Source organism: Periophthalmus magnuspinnatus, chromosome 22, assembly GCF_009829125.3.
Source record: "Periophthalmus magnuspinnatus isolate fPerMag1 chromosome 22, fPerMag1.2.pri, whole genome shotgun sequence".
NCBI lineage: Eukaryota > Metazoa > Chordata > Actinopteri > Gobiiformes > Gobiidae > Periophthalmus > Periophthalmus magnuspinnatus.
Window position 1 is genome coordinate 28685251 of NC_047147.1, and position 26016 is coordinate 28711266.

The following is a 26016-nucleotide window of genomic DNA, read 5'->3' on the forward strand; positions in this document are numbered from 1 at the left end:
TGAGTCAAAACTGTCCCCACTTGTAAATAAGTCGTATGACAGTTGGTGAGTGAGAGAACGTGTGAGTGTTGACTGTATTTTTGTGCACTGATGTAACTATTTTAAGGGGCAGGTGTTTTAATATATTTTGCATATTAGTGAATTGTGGAGAAGCTCAACCAGGGACGGGAGTTGAGAATGAACTCTGACTATAAACTCTGTCTGCATCACATCAGCTGCAATGTTCATGTTGTAACTGTGTCTGATTGTCCCTGTCAAATAAATATATAAATAAATAAATATATTATCTTTCAGCGTCTTTTATTTGCAGACACAGGTAAAGGTAAAGGAGCCGTATGTAACTCTCATGTTGGAGGATACACCACCTTCTTATCACCATGGAGATGCAATCGTTTTACCTGCATTGGATGTTCCACAGTATGACTTTAAACTTCTAATTATCTAGTATTATTTGACAATTTGGGTGTTATTGTTTTTATTTTTTTCATACTTTGAAATGCAGGCTCTGTGACTGCGGCTTAAGTCAAGCAGACGGCGTCCCCTCGATCAGAAAAGTTACGCAGTGCACCTTTAATTAATGCTCATTTATAATGTGGGACATGGGCAATATTTTTTAATTGCAATTGTTCATTTAAATGTCCTAAATTATGCAAAAGTGGCTCTTTTAACGCAGATCCTCCTCAAAATCAGACCTGGAGTTGTGTTTTGTTTCATTCACATGTTTGAGTCACTTTATTATTCGTCTGTAACATCTACAAAGATCAAAATGCGACGTTCCACCTTGTGATGTCATCAAGTGGTAGTTTTCAAGTTCCTCCTCCTTTTACCTTTAGTTCAGTCGAGATAAGAGAAAACTCCAGGACTGAAATGATCCAGATGATTCTAGTGAAGGTGGAGTTTAAAAACACAGTGGAGCACTTCCTGTATCACATGATGACATCACAAGGTGGAACATTCCTCAGTTTTAATAAACTCTAAAGTGCAGATTCTTACGATGACGATGGAGCAGGTGATGGTGACGGCCGCCATGCCGCCGTGTGAGATGGTGTCTCGTCTGTACGGGTAACTGATGCTGGCGTCGTCGCAGTAGATTCCCCTCTGATACGGAGTAAAGACGATGGTCAGTATGACCGACGGCAGAGCGGCTGAAAACACACAGAAATACACTTTTAAAGACACAGCGAACGTCATACTTTTACTTTTACTACAGGAATATTTGATCAAGTTAAGTTTAAAAGTGACAAAATGTTTATGTAAATACTGTTTCCACAGAGGACAGTGTCGAGGGAACTGTGGGCGTATTTTGAAGAGCATCAGAAAAGTAAAAGTGCAGAGACTAAAAACAAAGGAGCAAATCTTGAAGGAGGAGCCCACCACCCTGTGACATCACAAGGTGCAGCACAGAGAAAAAAAGGATCATTGAAACACTCAAGAAACAAAACACAACTCACTTTAACCAGCTTTTCTTTTGTATAATATGTTTGTCTTTAACAGTATTAACATTATGACATTTAACTGTCTAAGTTATTTGTCCTACATCCTCACAGAGACAAACATGTAGTGGACCCCCCTCCCCACCACAAAAGTTATGTCAGATTTTGCATCATTTGAGTAAAACAAAAACAAAAACTTGACTTTTTGACAGTTTGAACCCTCTTTATTCACCTGTGTAGTTCAAACCGCACATGTTGTGTAACTGTAACACAACGACTGAACGCACACACGACACAGGCCTGTGTGAGTCACATCTACACTGATTTAAAGAGACAGATACAGGTTAAAGTCAATGACACAGAAGTGACAGAGCGGAAAGTTTGTAGCTGAAGTGAATCGACAGTTTAAAATATTTATCAGTTTATTTACTGATAATATATATATATATATATATATATATATATATATATATATATATATATATATATATATATATATATATATATATATATATATATATATATATAAATAATATAAACATTATAAATTTAATGTTATATATTTACCTGCATTTGTTTTTTTAAACTCACTGAGAAAAGTCTGAGTCTCAGGGCGACTCCAGCTGTTTACTACAAAGTAAAAGTACTAAAGTACTGTACTCATTTCAGGTATCTGTACTTTACTTAAGTACATTTTAAAGCTGATACTTTTTCTTTTTACTTCACAGAATTTGAGAGCAGCATCTGTACTTTCTGCTCCACGCCATTACTACTACTACTACTACTACTACTACTACTGCTACTACTACTACTACTACTACTACTACTACTACTACTACTACTACTACTACTACTGCTGCTGCTGCTGCTGCTACTACTACTACTACTACTGCTGCTACTACTACTACTACTACTACTACTACTACTACTACTACTACTACTGCTGCTGCTGCTACTACTACTACTACTACTACTACTACTACTACTGCTGCTACTGCTGGTTTGTTTACTTTATTGAATCATTAACAGTACTCTAATCTCTTTGTGCGTTGTATAAAGTTGTTTTTGTGTATTTTCTGTGTGTCTTTATTTCTTTTCTTTTTCAGTTTCTTCTCTAAATATTTGATCTTTTCTCTGGACACAAATCTTCAGGAAACAGCTAAACTCACAGACGTTGCTCGACCCTCCTGTCGCCGCGGCAACGACCCTGTGACCCCAGGATGTGGTTCACACAGACGCACACCTCACACACACCAGTGACAAGTCAGAACACGCACAACACACTGTGGCTCACACTGTACTTTACAAATATCCAAGTATCCAAGTACATCTCTGTGTAGTACACACGAGCAACAACTTCATTCAAAATGTGTGTTTGTCTCAGTGTCACTGCAGCATCAGCACACACACCTGTGTGGGGTCTGTACACACACGTGTGTACATGTGACTCTACACACGTGTGTACAGTCCTCTCTCTCTCTGGTCTCAGAGTTTCGTGTGTAATTGTTTTTTATAAACTCTGATGTTTAAAGGAGCAGATGACATAAAAGTGTCTCTTAAATCTAAACACACACTGAGCTGAACAAAACAAACGACTGAAATAGTTTTTCCTGTTTTCAAGAAATGTCACTCACTAAAACTATAAATACAAAGGCAGTGGTGAATGTAACAAAGTAAAAGTACTGGCCCCACCCTGGAGCCAGGCCTGGGGCGGCCACGGGGCACCCCCCACGGGGCTCGGCCAGGTTCAGCCCAAAGGAACGACATGGGGCCGTCCTCTTGTGGACCCACCACCGGGGGGAGGAGCCATGAGGGGCGGTGCAGAGAGGGCGGGGCCTCAACGACCTGGAGACTGTCTCTGGGGACATGGAATGTCTCCTGACTGGGGGGAGGAGCTGGAGGTTGAGTGTGACCCTCCTCGGCCTCACCTCCACACACAGTCTGGGCTCTGGAACCCAACTCCTGGAGAGGGGCTGGACTCTCCATTCCTCTGACCATGTTGGGGAGAACCCCGGTAAACGAGAGGGTCACGTCCCTGCGCCTTTGGGACAGGTCTCTCACAGATGTGTAGTGCCTCCTGGGGACTCCTTCTCGGACTCCCTGGGAGGTGTTCTGTTGTTGTTCTTCTGAGCGAGTCACAGTTTGTCCATAACAAACTCCATGTTCCAGCACAAGGTCCATCAGTGCACGAGGCACCAGGACACTCCAGGTCAGAGGTCGATGATCGACTTTGTTGTCGTGTCATCTGACCTCCGGCCGTGTGTCTTGGACACTCTGGTGAAGAGAGGGGCAGAGCTGTAGAGCACCACCTGGTGGAGAGTTGGATCTGTTGGTGGAGGAGGAAGGACAGACCCAACAGGCCCAAGTGCATCGTGAGGATCTGCTGGGAACATCTGGAGCGTCAGGGGGGTCTTCAACTCACACCTCCAGGAGATCTTCTCCCAGGTCCCAGAGGCCGAGGACATGGACTCTGAGTGGACCATGTTCTCTCCTCTGATGTCGATGCGTCCGCTCGTGGCTGCACAGCTGGTCTAAGGTCTGCGGCGTGTCACCCTGAACCCGGTGGTGGACACTGGACATAAAGGAGGTCGTCAGGCTCAAGGAGGAGTCCTGTCAACTCTTGTTGCCATGTAAATTTAATTTTTTTGCCTAAAATGTTCCACTGTATAACATTAAACAGATCTATTTCCATGGTGACAAGCCAGTAACAAGGTCAGATCTGTGGAGAGGCGATCCTCTCGGTGAGGATGCATGTTCTCAGGGAGTTTCAGCAGTAAAACTACAATATTTAAGCAAAAACAAGCTCCATAGACTGACGCTGTGGAACATTCCAGGAAAAACTTTAACATCTCCATGGTGATGGACCGTCCACCAGAAATGTTCCATAATGCAGCTTTAATAAAGAAAATGTTGCTCATTATATTTGTTAGGACTCATCAGAATCGAGGTTCAGGCTTTTTACTTTTACTAAATCAAATGAAAAGAGCTCGTCTGAGACTCGTGTATTTATTTGGTAAAACCATTGAGACGTTTCACAAACACAAAACTCAGAGTCAGGACGGAGAGTTTGACACGACGACACATAAGACGCACAACTACACAAAAACATGACAATGAGAGAGAAACATGAGATTAAACAGAGTCGAACAAAGACAGAGCCACTGCTGCTCCTCAGTCTGCAACTATATGTATATGTACTACAATACTGTACTACTATACTGTACTACAACACTGTACTACTATACTGTACTACAACACTGTACTACAACACTGTACTACAATACTGTACTACTATACTGTACTACAACACTGTACTACTATACTGTACTACAACACTGTACTACAACACTGTACTACAATACTGTACTACTATACTGTACTACAACACTGTACTACAACACTGTACTACAACACTGTACTACAACACTGTACTACAATACTGTACTACAACACTGTACTACAATACTGTACTACAACACTGTACTACAACACTGTACTACAATACTGTACTACTATACTGTACTACAACACTGTACTACTATACTGTACTACAACACTGTACTACAACACTGTACTACAATACTGTACTACTATACTGTACTACAACACTGTACTACAACACTGTACTACAACACTGTACTACAACACTGTACTACAATACTGTACTACAACACTGTACTACAATACTGTACTACAACACTGTACTACAACACTGTACTACAATACTGTACTACTATACTGTACTACAATACTGTACTACTATACTGTACTACAATACTGTACTACAACACTGTACTACAACACTGTACTACAACACTGTACTACAACACTGTACTACTATACTGTACTACAACACTGTACTACAACACTGTACTACAATACTGTACTACAACACTGTACTACAACACTGTACTACAACACTGTACTACAATACTGTACTACTATACTGTACTACAATACTGTACTACTATACTGTACTACAATACTGTACTACAACACTGTACTACAACACTGTACTACAACACTGTACTACAACACTGTACTACTATACTGTACTACAACACTGTACTACAACACTGTACTACAACACTGTACTACAATACTGTACTACAATACTGTACTACAACACTGTACTACTATACTGTACTACAACACTGTACTACAATACTGTACTACTATACTGTACTACAACACTGTACTACAACACTGTACTACAATACTGTACTACTATACTGTACTACAACACTGTACTACAACACTGTACTACAACACTGTACTACAACACTGTACTACAATACTGTACTACTATACTGTACTACAACACTGTACTACAACACTGTACTACAACACTGTACTACAATACTGTACTACTATACTGTACTACAATACTGTACTACTATACTGTACTACAATACTGTACTACAACACTGTACTACAACACTGTACTACAACACTGTACTACAACACTGTACTACTATACTGTACTACAATACTGTACTACAACACTGTACTACAACACTGTACTACAATACTGTACTACAATACTGTACTACAACACTGTACTACTATACTGTACTACAACACTGTACTACAATACTGTACTACTATACTGTACTACAACACTGTACTACAACACTGTACTACAATACTGTACTACTATACTGTACTACAACACTGTACTACAACACTGTACTACAACACTGTACTACAATACTGTACTACAATACTGTACTACAATACTGTACTACTATACTGTACTACAACACTGTACTACAACACTGTACTACAATACTGTACTACAATACTGTACTACTATACTGTACTACAACACTGTACTACAATACTGTACTACTATACTGTACTACAACACTGTACTACAACACTGTACTACAATACTGTACTACTATACTGTACTACAACACTGTACTACAACACTGTACTACAACACTGTACTACAATACTGTACTACAATACTGTACTACTATACTGTACTACAATACTGTACTACTATACTGTACTACAACACTGTACTACAACACTGTACTACAACACTGTACTACTATACTGTACTACAATACTGTACTACAACACTGTACTACAACACTGTACTACAATACTGTACTACAATACTGTACTACAACACTGTACTACTATACTGTACTACAATACTGTACTACTATACTGTACTACAACACTGTACTACAACACTGTACTACAATACTGTACTACAACACTGTACTACAATACTGTACTACAATACTGTACTACTATACTGTAGTACTATACTGTACTACTATACGGTACTAATATACTGTACTACAATACTGTACTACAATACTGTACTACAATACTGTACTACTATACTGTAGTACTATAATGTACTACTATACTGTACTACTATACTGTAGTACTATACTGTACTACTATACTGTACTACTTTACTGTAGTACTATACTGTACTACTTTACTGTAGTACTATACTGTAGTACTATACTGTACTACTATACTGTACTACTATACTGTACTACAATACTGTACTACAATACTGTACTACTATACTGTAGTACTATAATGTACTACTATACTGTACTACTATACTGTAGTACTATACTGTACTACTATACTGTACTACTTTACTGTAGTACTATACTGTACTACTTTACTGTAGTACTATACTGTAGTACTATACTGTACTACAATACTGTAGTACTATACTGTACTACTATACTGTACTACTATACTGTACTACAATACTGTAGTACTATACTGTACTACAATACTATACTACAATACTGTAGTACTATACTGTACTACTATACTGTACTACTTTACTGTAGTACAATATTGTACTACTAAACCGTACTACTATACTGTACTACTATACTGTACTACTATACTGTACTACTTTACTGTAGTACTACACTGTACTTCTTTGCAGTAGCTAAACGTCTTTTGTGTCTCCTGGTGTCACATGTTTGTACTTTTGTCATATTACACATACACATATTAAACTCGAGGGCACTGCACTTTACACTGACACAAACTCCAACATGGAGCTTTAAAGCTGCACTATGGAACTTTTCCTGTAGAGGATGACACCGTCTGCCTGGGATGTTTCACAGTGTGGCATTAAACACATTCCTTCAGTTTCAGTTGAACATCGTGAGTCGTGTGGTATTTTCAAACATAAATAAACTAATTATCTTCTCCACCCAAACGAAACCAAACAACTTTCACTTTTCAGATTCACGTTTAACCGTTTGGATTTTTCCAAACCTGATGATGTAACAACAAGAGATAAAAGTGAAAGTGACGGCGAGGGACAAATGAGACGCTGTAAAATGTCCAAAAATAACTCCAGATATGAACTTAATCCAAACCTGCAGCAGACAGAGTGGACAGAGTGGACAGTGTGGACAGAGTGGACAGAGTGGACAGAGTGTGGACAGAGTGGACAGAGTGGACAGAGTGTGGACAGAGTGTGGACAAAGAGTGGACAGAGTGGACAGAGTGTGGACAGAGTGGACAGAGTGTGGACAGAGTGGACAGAGTGGACAGAGTGGACAGAGTGTGGACAGAGTGGACAGAGTGTGGACAGAGTGTGGACAGAGTGGACAAAGTGGACAGAGTGTGGACAGAGTCGACAGTGTGGACAGTGTGGACAGAGTGTGGACAGAGTGGACAGAGTGGACAGAGTGTGGACAGAGTGTGGACAGAGTGTGGACAGAGTGGACAGAGTGGACAGAGTGGACAGAGTGTGGACAGAGTGTGGACAGAGTGTGGACAAAGAGTGGACAGAGTGGACAGAGTGGACAGAGTGTGGACAGAGTGGACAGAGTGTGGACAGAGTGTGGACAGAGTGGACAGTGTGGACAGAGTGGACAGAGTGGACAGAGTGTGGACAGAGTGGACAGAGTGTGGACAGAGTGTGGACAGAGTGGACAAAGTGGACAGAGTGTGGACAGAGTCGACAGTGTGGACAGTGTGGACAGAGTGTGGACAGAGTGGACAGAGTGGACAGAGTGTGGACAGAGTGTGGACAGAGTGGACAGAGTCGACAGTGTGGACAGTGTGGACAGAGTGTGGACAGAGTGGACAGAGTGGACAGTGTGTCATAAAAATAATCTGTCATTAAAATAATGTAATGCGACGTGTGCGACTCACACTTTTTACACACTGAGCTGAATGTGTCCCAGTCCAGAGTCAAAACGAGTTCATCTGCATCGAATTATGACGAGTTTTATGGTCTGAGTATCAGGAAGTGTGTGGTTAGCATGTTAGCTGTTGTTAGCGTTACTGTTCCGCTCTGTTTGGATCAAAGTGTGACTCTGAAGTGAACTTTGAGTTTAGACGAGAGAAATGTGAGAAAAGTGTATAAAGTGTGTGGTGAGGGGTTTTACAGACAAAAACAGAGAATAATGTAAAAATAAAGATGAGACTTGTGTGTGTTATTTTTAGAACGTGACCCTGAGATGAACCAGGACCAGTGAGTTTCTGTTTTCACATTTTTAAAACTGTAAAAATCATGTGCAGTGTTTTCTCTCGTGTCACTTTCTCATTTCTACTTTATTTCTTTTTTCTCTGTAGATTCAGACCAAACGCTGGTGTTTACAGAAGTTTACGGATCAGATCATGAGTCATGGTCTTTGTCTTTAAAGTGGAAACATAATTAAAAACACAACAGTTAAACACTCAAATATATTTAAAGAAAACACAAAAGAAGAAAAGTAAAAGATTAAAACCTTTAAGATGTTAAACTCACGCCTCTGCACTTAAACTAAACTTCAATTCAATTCAATTCAATTCATTTATTTTTGTAACGCCCAGAATCACAACAACAGTTGTCTCGAAGGACGTTCATGTTTTGGTTGATGGGAGAAACCGGAGTACCCGGAGGAAACCCATCCAGACACGAGGAGAAACATGAAAAACTCCACACAGAAAGGCCTGGTGACCCGGGGATCGAACCAAACCTTCTTGCTGTGAGACATGAGTGATGGCACTCAGTCACCGTGCCGCCAAGACACAAAAAACAAAACAACAGGAAGAATCAGACACAACAGGAAAATCAGACACAACAGGAAAAATCAGACACAACAGGAAAAATCAGACAACATAAGAAATCGGCCAGGAGACCAGACGAGGAGGAGGAGAGCCGGGCGAGGAGGAGGAGAGCCAGGCAAGGAGGAGGTCCAACTGTCATCGGGGCATCTGAAAGAGATACACTCCACAGGGGGAGTGGGACAGGGGACAACATGTGAATAGCATTGCTGATGAGAAAATAGGGCAAAGTAGAGGATAGTGCTCAGGTTGCCATACTTCCCCCAGCTAGTTACTCCTACTGCAGCTTATCTTATCCCGGGTTTGTCCCTAACTCCCTCACTATGTAACCTGGTCTATACCGAAGAGGAAGGTTTTAAGCCTGGTCTTAAATACAGAGACTGTGGGGGCCTGTTTAACATCAGCAGGGAGTTGATTCCATAGCACAGGAGCTTGGTAACTGAATGCTCTCCCTCCCACTGTACTTTTGGACACTCTAGGAACCACTAATAGTCCTGCATTCTGAGAGCGGAGTGCTCTGTTTGGCTGGTACGGGACAATAGCATCTTGCAGATAGGATGGGGCCATACCGTTTAGGGCTTTGTATGTCAGGAGGAGGACTTTGAATTTGATTCTAAGCTCGACAGGAAGCCAGTGCAGATATTTTAGTACAGGACTGATGTGGTCTCTTCTTTTAGTTCCTGTTAGGACTCTGGCCGCTGCATTTTGGACCAACTGGAGGCTCCTTATAGTACTTTATAGTACTTTATAGTACTTTATAGTACTTTATAGTACTTTATAGTACTTTATAGTACTTTATAGTACTTTTGGGGCAGGCGGCGAGCAGAGAATTACAGTAATCAAGTCTGGAAGTAACAAATGCATGGATGAGTTTTTCAGCATCGTTTTTAGGTAAAATATTTCTAATTTTAGTTATATTTCGCAGGTGAAAGTATGCGGTTTTACAAGCTAGGTTTATATGGGCTGTGAATGAGAGATTTTGATCAAATAGGACTCCAAGATTTTTTACAGTAGGGCTAGAAGCTAAACTCACATTGTCGAGTGAGATTATCTGGTCTGACAGAGAATCTCTTTGACCTTTGGGACCAACGACAATGACCTCTGTTTTTTCAGGATTTAAGAGCAGGTAATTCAAGGTCATCCAGGTTTTGATGTCCTTCACACAGGCACTGAGTTTATCTATTTGATCAGTCTGATTTGGTTTCATTGATAAGTACAGCTGAGTGTCATCAGCGTAGCAGTGAAAATTAATGCCATGTTTTCTGATAATGTTACCCAATGGCAACATATACAGAGTAAATAGGATTGGACCAAGCACAGATCCTTGTGGAACACCACAGGCTACTTTAGAACAGGGAGAGGTGCTCTGGTTTATACTAACAAACTGGTACCTATCTGATAGATAGGATTTAAACCATTTGAGGGCGGTCCCTCTGATTCCAATGTCACATTCTAACCTCTGCAGTAGAATGTTGTGATCAATGGTGTCAAACGCTGCACTGAGGTCCAGTAGGACCAGGACTGAAGCCAGCCCGTTATCAGCAGCTAGTAGTAAATCATTTGTTACTTTAAGCAGTGCAGTCTCTGTGCTGTGGTGAGCTCTGAATCCAGATTGAAATTTTTCAAATATATTATTGTCCTGCAGGTGGCGGCAGAGCTGTTTCACCACAACTCGTTCTAGAATTCAAACTTCACTTTACTTTTTGAATTGGACTGAAAAGTAAAAGTATTTTTCTTATTATGTGAGACCTGCTTAACATGATAAAACAAATAAACAAATAAACAAAAAACAAATAAACAAATAAAAACAGCTGGAATAAAACTTGTTTCATTTGTTTCTATTGAACAAAATTCAGCTCAAAACTGTGTCAAAATCTGCATTAAATACTTTTACTTTTACTCCTTAAGTACATGTTTAAACAGGTACTTTAATACTTTAATACTTTTACTTGAGTACTGTTTTACTCTGGTGTCTGTTCTTTATTTAAACTTCATCCTCCTCTGATTAAGTCTGATTATCACAAACTCAAATGTGTTTGTGTGTCGACCCTCAGTTTATCATCGTTACACAACGACAGTGTGGACTTGTGTGTTCAAGAACATGTTTATGAACACGTTTATGAACACGTTTATGAACACGTTTATGAACACGTTTATGAACACGTTTACGGTAAAAAGAGTGACTCACGTCCCGAGGAAAACGACAAAAAACAAACACGAACCAAACAACTGACTTTGAACCAGAGCCACTAATGTCCCTCAAGACAAGATGTTTCCTTAATATGGACAACACTCCTCTGCTTCACCTCCTCCTCTCTCTCCTCTCCTCCCTCCTCTCTCTCTCTTCCCTCCTCTCTCTCTCCTCTCCTCCCTCCTCTCTCTCTCCTCCCTCCTCTCTCTCAGCCTCTCTCTTCTTATACCTCTCTCCTGTTCTCTCTCCTCCTCTCTCTGTCCATTCTCTTTCTCTCTCCTCCAAATGTGCTCTGCTTTGAAGTGGGGCCAGTCATTGTTTACGTTTTCTCTCTCTCCTCTCCTGTCTCCCTCTTCCTCTCTCTTTCCCTTCTCTCCTCTCCTTCCTCTTCCTCTCCTCTTCCTCTCTTCTCTCTCTCCTCATATGGACTTGTGCAGGTCGACTCTGCTCTGCTTTGATGTGGGGTCAGTCATTGTTTACTTCTCTCCGTCTCCTCTCTCTCTTCTCCTCTTCCTCCTCCCCTCTCTTCTCCTCCTCCTCTCTCTCCTCCTCCTCCTCTCTCTCCTCCTCCTCCTCTCTCTCCTCTCCCTCCTCCTCCTCTTTCTTCTCCTCCTCCTCTTTCTCTCTTCTCTTCCTCTCTCCTCCTCTCTCTCCTCCTCTCCCTCCTCCTCCTCTCTCTCCTCCTCCTCTTTCTCTCTTCTCCTCCTCTCTCTCCTCCTCCTCTCCCCTCCTCTCTCCTCCTCCTCCTCTCTCTCCTCCTCCTCCTCTCTCTCCTCTCCCTCCTCCTCCTCTTTCTTCTCCTCCTCCTCTCTCTCCTCCTCTCTCTCCTCCTCTCTCTCCTCCTCCTCTTTCTCTCTTCTCTTCCTCTCTCCTCCTCTCTCTCCTCCTCTCTCCTCCTCTCTCCTCCTCCTCCTCTCTCTCCTCCTCCTCCTGTTGCAGGTCTCTGTTCTTTTTTGAATCATTCTCATTATTTATTTTTCTGGTTCAAGAAAAACATTTGTCAGAGACACAGAGTGACACATGCGCCCCTAGTGGACAAAGTGTAGAAATACAACTGCACTAAAAACATTTAGTGAAAAACATTTAGTTTAATGTTGATTTGATTCATTTCACAGATTTTCAAACTGTTTCTATCTTATCACATTTTCACTTGTAAATACGCACAACTTCGTGGCCGCGTCGCCCCGAGCACAGACTCCTGTATCCTAGCAACCCACGCCGTAGTCATGGGACATGCATATTTGTTGTTGCTAGCATGTCAGCGCGTACATTTCAAAATCTTATAACGACTTATTCGCTTCATGGAGGAATGTGACATTTGGCTCAGTGATTCTTCAGGTCGTCCCGTCCAAAAAGTCCAGAGGGACAAATTTGTATTTTGTACGGTGTTGCCATGGCGACGCCTGGAAAACCCATGTTTTTGCATTTTTTGCATCAGCACTTCCAATGTGTTTTGACTTGTTTGGTGACAAGTGCAGCCCAAAGCTGCAATAAAAAAGGGACAAGTGGCGCGTTAGCGCCACCCACAGGGAGTGCGGGGGCCGAGTGCGAAGCACGGTCCGTGAGGGCCGTTCAATGCCGCTTGCGGCTTTAATTTTCAATTGTGCTTTTAGATAAAAAACAATAATAATAACCACAAATAAAATAAAACGATGAGTCTATTGGGTCATCCCAATCAATAAAGTCAATCAGACCCATGTGTTTTTTGCTCCATGTTGCCATGGCGATGTGACAAACTGTTATCCTAATGGGAAACCTCCCACATTTATCCATTCATCAGAAAAACATTTATTTCATGGAATATTGTCAAAATTGCCACAATGACTCTTCATGTCATCCTGATAAAAAAGTCAACTGGACCCATGTCATATTTGTCACTGTGTTGCCATGGCGATGCACAAAACAGCCCATGTTATCCTAATGGGAAAATGGACTAATTTTTGTACATTTCAAAATCTTATAACGACTTATTACCTTCAACGACGAACATGAAATTTGGTACAGTGATTCTTCAGGTCGTCCCCCTCGAAAAGTCCAGGGGGCCAACTTTGTATTTTGCACGGTGTTGCCATGGCAACGCCTGGAAAAACCCATATTTTTCCATTTTGTGCATCAGCACTTCCAATGTGTTTTGACTTGTTTGGTGACAAGTGCAGCCCAAAGATGCAATAAAACAGAGGCAAGTGGCGCGTCAGCGCCACCCACAGGGAGTGCCGGGTCGGCCTAGTGCGAAGCACGGCCCACGAGGGCCGTTCGATGCCGCTTGCGGCTTTAATTATTATTATTATTATGGTTTAAATCATCTCTTCTTTATAAATTTAATAAACCTGCACATAGTCCCTGACAAATAAACAGAGACATTATAATAGTTTGCTTAGTTCTGTTAATAACTGAATATATGGAGAAAAAAAAGCTGCACTCTGGAACTTTTCTGGTAGAGGATCCAGCATCTGCTCGTCTCTGGGAGAGTTTACTGCTGTCAATGTTCCGCAGTGCAGCACTTTTCTATTTTGTTTTTATTCAACTCCAGGTTTTTTTTTATTTCCAAAAATATCTTTAAAAAGCAGGATCGCCTCTCCACAGATCAGACCTGGTGGCGATACACTGTGTATAAGTTTAATGCTTTTGTGTGGGACATTCCAGACAAAGGAGTGACATCTCCATGGAGACAGACACTCCATCAGAAAAGTTACATACTGCAGCTTTAACGGGAAATATAAGAAAAGAACTGATGGATCAAACACAGAGGTTGTTGGTTTAATCCTCACTGTGTTCTGCCCTCGTGCCCTTGTGCAACACACACTCGAGCTCTAACTGTTTTGTCAGATTTTGTCTGATTGGAGCGTCTCATCTGGAGGAGGAATGCACACACTCAGATGTTGCAACAAACTGTGGAAAAGATAGAAAAAGTATTGTTTTACACTTTCACAATCTCCTGGAAACGGCCCTGATTTCACTCTGACAAAATAAACTCTGGAATCTGGGATCACGAGAAACACTTCCTCACGACCTTTGACCCCAGTGGAAAAATCTGGAGTTTTCCTGTTTTTTAAAACCATCTCTGTAGTAACAGTAATGACAGAGACAGAGAGACAGAGACATGAGAGACAGAGACAGAGACATGAGAGACAGAGACATGAGAGACAGAGACATGAGAGACAGAAACATGAGAGACAGAGAGACAGAGACAGAGAGAGACAGAGAGAGAGACATGAGAGACAAAGAGACAGAGACAGAGAGAGACAGAGAGAGAGACATGAGAGACAGCAGAGAGACAAAGAGACAGAGACATGAGAGACAGAGACATGAGAGACAGAGACAGAGACATGAGAGACAGAGACATGAGAGACAGAGACAGAGACATGAGAGACAGAGACATGAGAGACAGAGACAGAGACATGAGAGACAAAGAGACAGAGACAGAGAGAGACAGAGAGAGAGACATGAGAGACAGCAGAGAGACAAAGAGACAGAGACATGAGAGACAGAGACAGAGACATGAGAGACAGAGACATGAGAGACAGAGAGACAGAGACATGAGAGACAGAGAGACAGAGACATGAGAGACAGAGACATGAGAGACAGAGACAGAGACATGAGAGACAGAGACATGAGAGACAGAGACATGAGAGACAGAGAGACAGAGACATGAGAGACAGAGACATGAGAGACAGAGACATGAGAGACAGAGAGACAGAGACAGAGACATGAGAGAGACACAGAGACAGAGAGACAAAGAGACAGAGACATGAGAGACATGAGAGACTCACAATATCACTGCACTTCAGTGGTAGTGGTGGTGGTACACACACACCCACACACACACACACACACACACCCCTACACACCCCCACACACATACACACACATCACATCACACACACATCACACACACATCACACACACACATCACACACACCCACACATCACACATCACACACACACACATACACACACATCACACACACACACACACAAGTGTCTTGCTCAAGGACACAGCAGTATTCATCTGTGGAGTCACACCCCTGTGGTCAGTGGGTCTGAGCTCTGCTGCTCCTGTGGACAGCGGCGCCTTTGACAGACACGACGACCGGGTTTGGGTTTTTTGCAATAAAAAATAAAATGAAATTGAATGTTTTTCTATCAAACTGTAATGGAAAATTAAATGTTTTATTTCATCTTCAGACTGATTTTATTTTCACGTTTGTTTTGTTCCGTCTCGTTTACGTCGTTATGTCGTATTTACTCAAAAACACTGAGATCAGAGTCGTCTTTAACGTCTGTCCCTGAAATGTGTCCCGCCTCGTTTTATTTTAACTCCACATGTTAAACCTGAGACATGTGACTCAAAAGTGTTTTCTGTTTCATGACTCACAAGGCTTTGGAAATAGATTTTTTATTTTATGTATTATTTATATTAATTTTATTATATTTTTATTATTTAATTTTATTATTTATATTATTTTTATTTGTATTATTATTTTATATAATTTTTTCTGTTTTATGATTTTATTTTACTATTTTAGATTAAAAAATTTCCACAACACACACTATGGAACACTCTTAAGTATTTTCATGAGAGAAACGTCTCGTATCGTCCCGTTCACTTTGGCCCGTCACTCTGCTGTTTTCCCAGGGTTAGTGTTAGCATTAGCATTAGCATTTGCACACGCGTGTGTCATGTCATGTGTCGTGTGTTGTGTGTCATGTCATGTGTCTTGTTGTGTGTCGTGTGTCGTGTTGTGTGTCGTGTGTTGTGTGTCGTGTGTTGTGTGTCATGTTGTGTGTCATGTTGTGTGTCGTGTGTTGTGTGTCGTGTGTTGTGTGTCATGTCATGTGTCTTGTTGTGTGTCGTGTGTCATGTCGTGTGTTGTGTGTCGTGTGTCATGTCGTGTGTCGTGTGTTGTGTGTCGTGTCGTGTGTTGTGTGTCGTGTGTCGTGTCATGTGTTTTGTGGCATGTTGTGTGTCATGTCGTGTGTCGTGTGTTGTGTGTCGTGTGTCATGTCATGTGTCATGTTGTGTGTCGTGTGTTGTGTGTCGTGTGTTGTGTGTCATGTCGTGTGTCGTGTGTCGTGTGTTGTGTGTCGTGTGTTGTGTGTCATGTCGTGTGTCGTGTGTCGTGTGTTGTGTGTCGTGTGTTGTGTGTCATGTCGTGTGTCGTGTGTTGTGTGTCGTGTGTTGTGTGTCGTGTGTCGTGTGTCGTGTGTCGTGTGTTGTGTGTCATGTCGTGTGTCATGTGTTGTGTGTCGTGTGTTGTGTGTCGTGTGTCGTGTGTTGTGTGTCGTGTGTTGTGTGTCATGTCGTGTGTCGTGTGTTGTGTGTCATGTCGTGTGTTGTGTGTTGTGTGTCGTGTCGTGTGTTGTGTGTCGTGTGTCGTGTGTTGTGTGTCGTGTGTCGTGTCGTGTGTTGTGTGTCATGTCGTGTGTCGTGTGTTGTGTGTCATGTCGTGTGTTGTGTGTTGTGTGTCGTGTGTCGTGTCGTGTGTTGTGTGTTGTGTGTCGTGTGTCGTGTGTCGTGTTGTGTGTTGTGTGTTGTGTGTCGTGTGTCTTGTTGTGTGTCGTGTGTCGTGTGTTGTGTGTCGTGTGTTGTGTGTCGTGTTGTGTGTTGTGTGTTGTGTGTCGTGTGTTGTGTGTCGTGTTGTGTGTTGTGTGTCGTGTGTCGTGTTCCTTCTCTATAATCGTTCCTTCATCGAGGGCTGGACTCCATCTTGTGTTAAACTTCTGTTGTGGAGTTTTGTTTCCTGTGAGACGGGGACTTTTCCTGGGAAAGTCCAAAATGGTCATTTGTGGCACATCCGCCGGAGCGAAAGAAAAGGAGGAATAAGAGGAATAGGAAAGGCCATTGTACAAAAAGGTTAAAGTCGATTGAAACTTTGACTCAGACTTGAGCGGCACATTTCTGGTGGAGACGCTGCGGCGCAGACGTCTGTGGAGTTTAATGAGCTGATTTAAATCCAGCAGGTTATTGTTTCTGTGTCGTTTTTCATCATTTATCCACCGTAGAGATGGAGAGATGTGGGTTTCACGGCTCATGCAGATGCAGATTATTTACCTTCAACTGAAGGTTGATGAGGCCTGCCGATATTTTTGGGACGATTTTTTATTAGTTTCCCCAATTTAAATTGACTCCCCCAGAGCCGTATTTTACCATAAAACTGAGGAGTCGTTTTGTCCAATTGTCTCATTGTATTTAAGTATTAAAATAAAGCAAAAATAAAACTCTGTGTGAAATATAATCCACCAAATCTAAACATCAGATTTAAGGAGTTAATGCACTAAAAAGTGCAAATATCGGCCGATATATCGGTCCATCTTAAAGTCAGTGTGAATTACTCTGTTAAAAACGTCCAAACTCTTTGGGAAGTTGAGATATTTTCCTGTGTTTGTCCAGTCGCTGTTACTATGGAAACAAATCTGGTCTAAATGTGACGTTTGGTCAGTGGCATTTTTATTGTGAGGCTCAATTTGGGAAATTTTTTCTTGCACAAAATCTGACATGTGACTGGTATTTACACACCAGCTACACCAAAACACTCAAATAACTCTACTAATAAAGTATTATTAAGTGTTGAGAAAGTATCACGGGGATTGAAAAAGTACAGGATGTATCTGAGGGATTTGTGGTGGGAGGTGTCTTGCTCAAGGACACGTCTTACAACAGAAACATCAGTTTGAACTAAACACATTCCTTCTGTTTTGTTTTAGTCATAAGCAGCAGAGTCAACGTGGGAGACAAAGGGTCTGTGCTCCAGGGCCTCCTCTTTTTATTCATTTATATTAGAGGGGGTCATAAGGTCATAAGGTCATAAGGTCAGAAGGTCAGGAGGTTATAAGGTCAGGAGGTCAGGAGGTCACTATAACATCGTCTTACAGCCTTTTTTACGCTGTTTTCTGTTCTCATGTTTCCTCGTCACACAGACCTGGAGTTGTGTTTTGTTTCATTCACACACGTTTAACACACAAACTGCAGATTTACACTCTGTTTCACCTTGTGATGTCATCATGTGGTGATACAGGAAGTGCTCCACTGTGTTTTTAAACTCCACACACCTTCATTTATAGAATCATCTGGATCATTTCAGTCCTGGAGTTGTCTCTTATCTCGACTGAACTAAAGATAAAAGGAGGAGGAGTTAACATGAAAACTACAACTTGATGACATCACACGGTGGTACAGAGCGTTTTGAGCTTTGTAGATGTAACAGACTAATAATAAAGTGACTCAAACATGTGAATGAAACAAAACACAACTCCAGCGTGTGTTTTTGAGGAGGAAACAACATTTAAACTGGTCAATGTCTGTTTTTTACATACAAACATATAAAGTTTTAACATATAAAGTTTTAACATCACTCGTTTTCTGCCTCACACATTGTACATTTTCATCCTGGTTTTGTGAAATCACCTCCTCTTGTAACATTCATCATTTGTGCGATTGTGCAGTGTTGGTTGTGTTGCGTAATTTGTATTTTGTTTCAGCCAAAAATAACTGGATTTCTAAACTGGAGGACGACTGTGCGAGGCCACGATTCCCCCCAGAAGAGATCTGACCTCAGATTGAAAACAGAAATACAGTTTTAGGAAAGTACTCACTGCGAAGGAACCACCACTGAGCTGAAAGTACTTCAAAAACCACACAATACACCAGAGTACTGCCTCTACTAACACACAAGTACACTGCCTCTTCACACAGTACTGCTCAGTGCTCCTAGTACACGTATTAGTACTATGAAGAATCCTCCCACAGTACATATACACATCAGTACTTCTGTGGTTAAACGAGGTATTGATCGATGTATTTATTTATCATTATTTGGTGTCAGTTGATACTCAGGTTCAGTGTAAAAGTATAAAGTACTGTACTTCAGTAAACATTTTAGGAGTTTGTACTTAACCCTTTAATGACTGAGCACATTATAGACCAGCAGCTTTATTCTTTTTAGACGTAAATATCATGTTTAAGGAAGTATCGGCCTGTACTTCTGCATTTCTTCACACAAACTCCTCTATTTCACACATTCATCCTTATTTATGACGCATCAAAAATGTGACGGGGAGAATCCCGGTGACTCCTGCGCTCTGATTGGTCGTCTTTGGTGATGACATAAGCAGATTGTGACAGTTTAATGACAGAGACATTTAAAGAGCCTCATGTCTTTGAGACGCCGTTTGACTTTACATGAAGCACAGCTGGTTGTGGAGTTACGATAATGTTACGTCCACAACCACGAGTCAAACGGCGACGAGAGAAACTGACACAACGAGAAACAGAAAAGGCTCAGGGTTTATTTTATACATCAGAGTTTGAGCAACAAAAATATACAAATAAAAATAATAATAATAATAATCTGTATTAAAATCACCACATTTGGAGCTTCATTAAATCTCAAAATCTGTGTGAATATTTTTGTTTTACTCTTTGGTACATTTTCAAACAGGTACTCTAATACTTTTACTTCATGTGATACTTTTACTTGAGTATGTTTTTTGCTCCAGTTTGTTTGTTCTCCCTCTGCTGGAGTCAGTCCATCAGCCTGTGTGGAAATAACCTGCTCACGTCTGGAATGTTCCACAGTGCGGCATTTATCTTATCTTCATCACTTATCTACATTTATGATCTGTACAATTTTAACATCGTGTAAGACTCAGACTAAGACTCGACACAAACTCACAAACTCACAGCGACTCCAGTTTGACAAGTTCATAAACAACACGACGTTATTTATGTCACTGTGTCGTTCGGCCGCGTTACTACAAATATCACCACCAAAAAGTACTACAACTTCAACAGCAGCAACAACAAAAGTACTTCAACTGCTACTACTACTAGTATAAGTATAAGACACGGGCTTATGTTTCACAGCTGTACAACCCCTCACCACACACTTTATACACTTTTCTCACACAGGCGTTAACATTTTCTCACATTTCTCTCTCGTTTAAACTCTCTCAAAGTTCAAACCTTCGTCGGCGTCTTTGTCGGTGCAGAACGTTTCATCGACATTGTGGGTTTTGTCGGGGAGAAAACAAATCGCAAACGTACAGCACTTCAGAGTCACACTGAGATCCAACGTTTATGTAAATTTGTCTGAACACATTCTGTACTGGACAGGAGACACGGCACGGAGGAGACTGATGGACAATGGTCTACAGTCCAACAGCCAATCAGGACGCATGACACGATGGTCTACAGTCCAACAGCCAATCAGGACGCACGACACAATGGTCTACAGTCCAACAGCCAATCAGGACGCACGACACAATGGTCTACAGTCCAACAGCCAATCAGGACACACGACACAATGGTCTACAGTCCAACAGCCAATCAGGACGCACGACACAATGGTCTACAGTCCAACAGCCAATCAGGACGCACGACACAATGCACACATTCTGTACTGCACTGGGCCCAGTACCTTTGCTCCGCCCCCCAGTGCGACGCCCCCATGACACACCTGGACAAGTGAGGAACTACACAGACACAAAGCCACATGGGAGTATAAAAGAAAACACTATTATTTAACGTTGAAAATCATTCTATTGTCTAAATAAAGAGTGTTTTTATTCTCATCAAATTTATTCCTTAGTGAAAAGTTTGACATTTCAGTCTCGTCACACGTGACATCAGCTCATGACACAAACCCACAGACCCGTCGCACTTCTGTTTTACACGCTCACGTAAACACGCCGCGTGGTCGTCTCTGCTGTGCGTCTTTGGGCTTTTCACACGTGAATGTTACAGACCAAAAGTGGACGCCTCCCCCTCCGCGCTGACACATATTTGGCAGAGTTTTACACAGGGAGTCCGTGTGTCTGCGCAGAGGCAAAGACGTCCTCTTAAAAGTGTCAGAGATCTGTGAAAACGGGACATAAATGATCTTTAACAACAGCTGCGTCCAGTCCACTCCATGAGAACACGTCCGAAACACGGCGTCCGAAACACGGCGTCCGAAACACGGCGTCCGAAACACGGCGTCCGAAACACGGCGTCCGAAACACGGCGTCCAAAACACAGCATCTGAAACCAGCTCTGGGACATTATTATTACAAATAGAGAAGAGCACAGAGAACATGAGGGTTTCATTTCACATTTCACACAGAGGGAACATGAAGCACCAAGAAATGTTCAAATCTGAGCTCGTTTAGTTTATATAGAAACAGGAGCATTTTATATAAAAAAACATTTTATATAACAAACATTTTATATAACATTTATTTACCTCAATCGTCACAAGTCTTTATACGATCTGGTTTTGTAAATGAGCCACGTAAACTCTGTGTCAGATTATCAGGATAAAATGAGTCTGTCCACAGTAAATAAACAGAGAAAAGACCAGGACTAAACCAGGACTGAACCAGGACTGAACCAGGACTAAACCAGGACTAAACCAGGACTAAACCAGGTCTAAACCAGGACTAAACCAGGACTAAACCAGGACTAAACCAGGACTAAATAAGGACTGAACCGGGACTAAAATGGGACTGAACCAGGACTAATCTTGTTGAATCAGTGTTTCAGTTTAAATCTCTTTCTTCCTGTGGATGTGACTCAGGCCTTTGACGATGTTTAAATCCAGACTCTGTTGTTTATCTGTGACTGAGTTTTATTTTGCACTTTTCTCTTTTAATGTCCATTTTATGAAGATGATTTATGTTTTGATTTGTGTGATTTTAATGTTTTTCTTATTCTGTAAAACACTTTGAATTACTTTGTGTGCAAATTGGTGCTGTACAAATAAAATGTTTTGCCTAAATAATAAACATGAAACAGTTTAGGTGAATAATTTAACCAAAATGAAAACTATAGTCACAAAATACAACCAACGTATGTAGGACAAAACAAACAAGAATATGACTCCTTAAAATCATCATATTGGCTCAGTAATTATTCTTCTGTAAATTAAAAGTTGCATTTGACAGAAATTTGTCCCAGTGATGAAACAAAAACATCATCAAAATACAAGGAGGCTAACCACTCTGCCACCAGGAAAACAACTGCACTAGAACTACAAAGAGTCCGATCCCACTCTCTCTTTTCCATTTTCCTTGTCTCAGATGTAGAAGAAAAGTATATGAAATATTTATTCTGTGAATTCAATCACATGTGATTTAAGTCAATACAAAATAAAGACTCTGGCTCCTGAGGCTGCACTTTCCTCCCTGTCCGTCCGTTTTAAGTAAGTGTATTATCTAATGCGTCGGAAATTCAAACCTTATCACTGTGATTGACTTTTTGGCCTGATCCAATTCAATACACCCCAAAATTAAAGATAATTCTGTCACATTTAATGATGCAGAGCCAAAAAGGGCCAGGCTGGTGCTTTCAACACCAAACACCAGGGATGAATCACTCAGGAAAAATGTAAACTACAAAAGTGAGATCAGATCTGACATTTGAAGAAAAAAAAATCAAGATTCAATTTAATGCACAAAGAAAACACAAAAATGTCTAAACTTAAAGAATCAAATGCACTTGTGGACGTTTCATGAGTCTAAACTCCAGGGTTAAAGGAGAAGTCCTCAATGTATCCTGAGTAAAAGTACAAATACAAATACTCTGCCGTGTCTTTGAACTCTGAACTCTTTTTCCGGAAAGACTATGGGAAAAATCTATGGAAATTTACCTCCGGAAACAGACCAGGTTTGATCTATTCTGCAAAAAAGTGAACCTAAAAGTAAAATCCTTTTTTTATCTGGCTGTTTTAGCTGTTTAAGCAGGACAAGTTTATTATGGTACAATTTGTCCACAAAGTCAATCACATGGATTTAAGACACATTTACTTTATTTCACAAAGCTCTAGTCCGTCAGAGAAAGTGTCCTCCATTACACAATGTGGATGAAACAAATATGAATCATTTATTTGTGAATAATCTTTAAATCATGACGTTTCTCAATAGCAATTTCACAATAATCAAAAAAACTAAAACTCATATTGTGACATCACAACCAGACTCTAGTGACGGGACAATAAACAGTTATATCACTAATCACAATAAAAAATGTCGTTTGTGATTCATACAAATCCAAACACTGAATATGTTTGGATTTGTATGAACCTGTGTTTGTGTCACTTTGCTGTCACTGGGTTAAAATGAGCTGAACAACATTTGGCACAGCTGATGGCTACGACGTATGTCCTTTATCATGTCCTTATATGTCCTTTATCATGTCCTTTATCATGTCCTTTATCATGTCCTTATATGTCCTTTATCATGTCCTTATATGTCCTTTATCATGTCCTTATATGTCCTTTATCATGTCCTTATATGTCCTTTATCATGTCCTTTATCATGTCCTTATATGTCCTTTATCATGTCCTTATATGTCCTTTATCATGTCCTTATATGTCCTTTATCATGTCCTTATATGTCCTTTATCATGTCCTTATATGTCCTTTATCATGTCCTTTATCATGTCCTTATATGTCCTTTATCATGTCCTTATATGTCCTTTATCATGTCCTTATATGTCCTTTATCATGTCCTTTATCATGTCCTTATATGTCCTTTATCATGTCCTTATATGTCCTTTATCATGTCCTTATATGTCCTTTATCATGTCCTTATATGTCCTTTATCATGTCCTTATATGTCCTTTATCATGTCCTTATATGTCCTTTATCATGTCCTTATATGTCCTTTATCATGTCCTTTATCATGTCCTTATATGTCCTTTATCATGTCCTTATATGTCCTTTATCATGTCCTTATATGTCCTTCATCATGTCCTTATATGTCCTTTATCATGTCCTTTATCATGTCCTTATATGTCCTTATATGTCCTTTATCATGTCCTTATATGTCCTTTATCATGTCCTTATATGTCCTTTATCATGTCCTTATATGTCCTTCATCATGTCCTTATATGTCCTTCATCATGTCCTTTATCATGTCCTTTTTCAGGTTGGTTCATGTGTTTTATAATTAACACATTTATTATTCTTTCATTATTAATTTCACTTGTGGCAAAAAAAACAAACAAAACACTAAATGTGACGCTCAGACACCTGCAGATTGTCCGGTAATTGATGTTTTAGTGACTTTAAAAAAACTGTAAACCTCGGTTTAATAATTATCATAATATCATTAATCATGATTATTATTTAATTAAAATAATTGTCAGTCTAAATCTTAACCCTTTAAGGACTGAGCGCTATGGGCCAGCTCACCTCCACTTTTATTATTTAACCATAAAAATCATGTTAAACGAAGTATCAGAATGTACTGCATTTTTTTCACACAAATACTTCTATTTTACACATCCATCTGTATTTTTATTTTACGCATCAAATAAATGAGTGAAAATCCCCACAGCTCTGCGCTCTGATTCGTCACCAGGGACATCAGAGGCAGATTAACATAATGAGGGTCAAATATTTAAACAGCCCCGTGTCTCCACTTTGAGACGCCGTTTGAATTTACATGAAGCACGACTGGGGGCGGAGTTACGCTGCAGGAAAGTCCACAACCGCAACCGCAAGTCTAACGGCGACGAGAGGACCCGACGCTACAGGGACAATACCACCATACTACCACTATACCATCTCCACCAGACACCTCTTCAGTGTGGTCAGGGCTACTAAGAACATCCCTGACCACACTGACCACTCTGACCACACTGACCACACTGACCGCACTGACCGCACCGACCACTCTGACCACACTGACCACACTGACCATACTGACCACTCTGACCACACTGATCACACTGACTGACCACTCTGACCACACTGACCGACCACTCTGACCACACTGACCACTCTGACCATACTGACCACTCTAACCACACTGACCACACTGACCACTCTGACCACACTGACCGACCACTCTGACCACTCTGACCACATTGACCACAGTGACCACACTGACCACTCTGACCACACTGACCACTCTGACCACACTGACCACACTGACCACACTGACCACACTGACCACTCTGACCACACTGACCACACTGACCACACTGACCACTCTGAGCCTGAATAGTCTGAAGACTCATGAGTGAAGCTGTTTCAGATGAAACATGAGACCAGAGGATCCACAGGTCAAAGGTCAGTACATCTGAGGTCACTTCCTGTTTTATCTGAGTGACCTGAGCCTCGTGTACTGTGGATTATTGTGAATGTGTGTATTTATGGGGAATGTGTGTATTTATGGTGAATGTGTGTATTTATGGTGAATAAAAATGTATATGTATATATGTGTATATAAATACACGTGAACCAGAGGTGGAAGGTAACAAAGTACAACTAGTAAAGTACTGTACTTCAGTAGAACTTTTAGGTATGTGAACTATATTTTACAGTGTGTACTTTTTACTTTTACTTGAGT

The 26016-nt window shown here is 40.9% G+C and overlaps 1 protein-coding gene across 1 annotated transcript in view; it reads right to left on the bottom strand.

Moving 5' to 3' along the window:
* The window catches only part of LOC117390306 (phospholipid phosphatase 2-like), a 42436-nt gene that overhangs the window by 6656 nt on the left and 9764 nt on the right, over window positions 1-26016 (bottom strand). Inside the window, exon 2 of the mRNA XM_033988012.2 lies at window positions 994-1145. Within this exon, the coding sequence (XP_033843903.1) occupies window positions 994-1145 (152 nt within the window). The remainder of the gene's footprint in view (window positions 1-993; window positions 1146-26016) is intronic.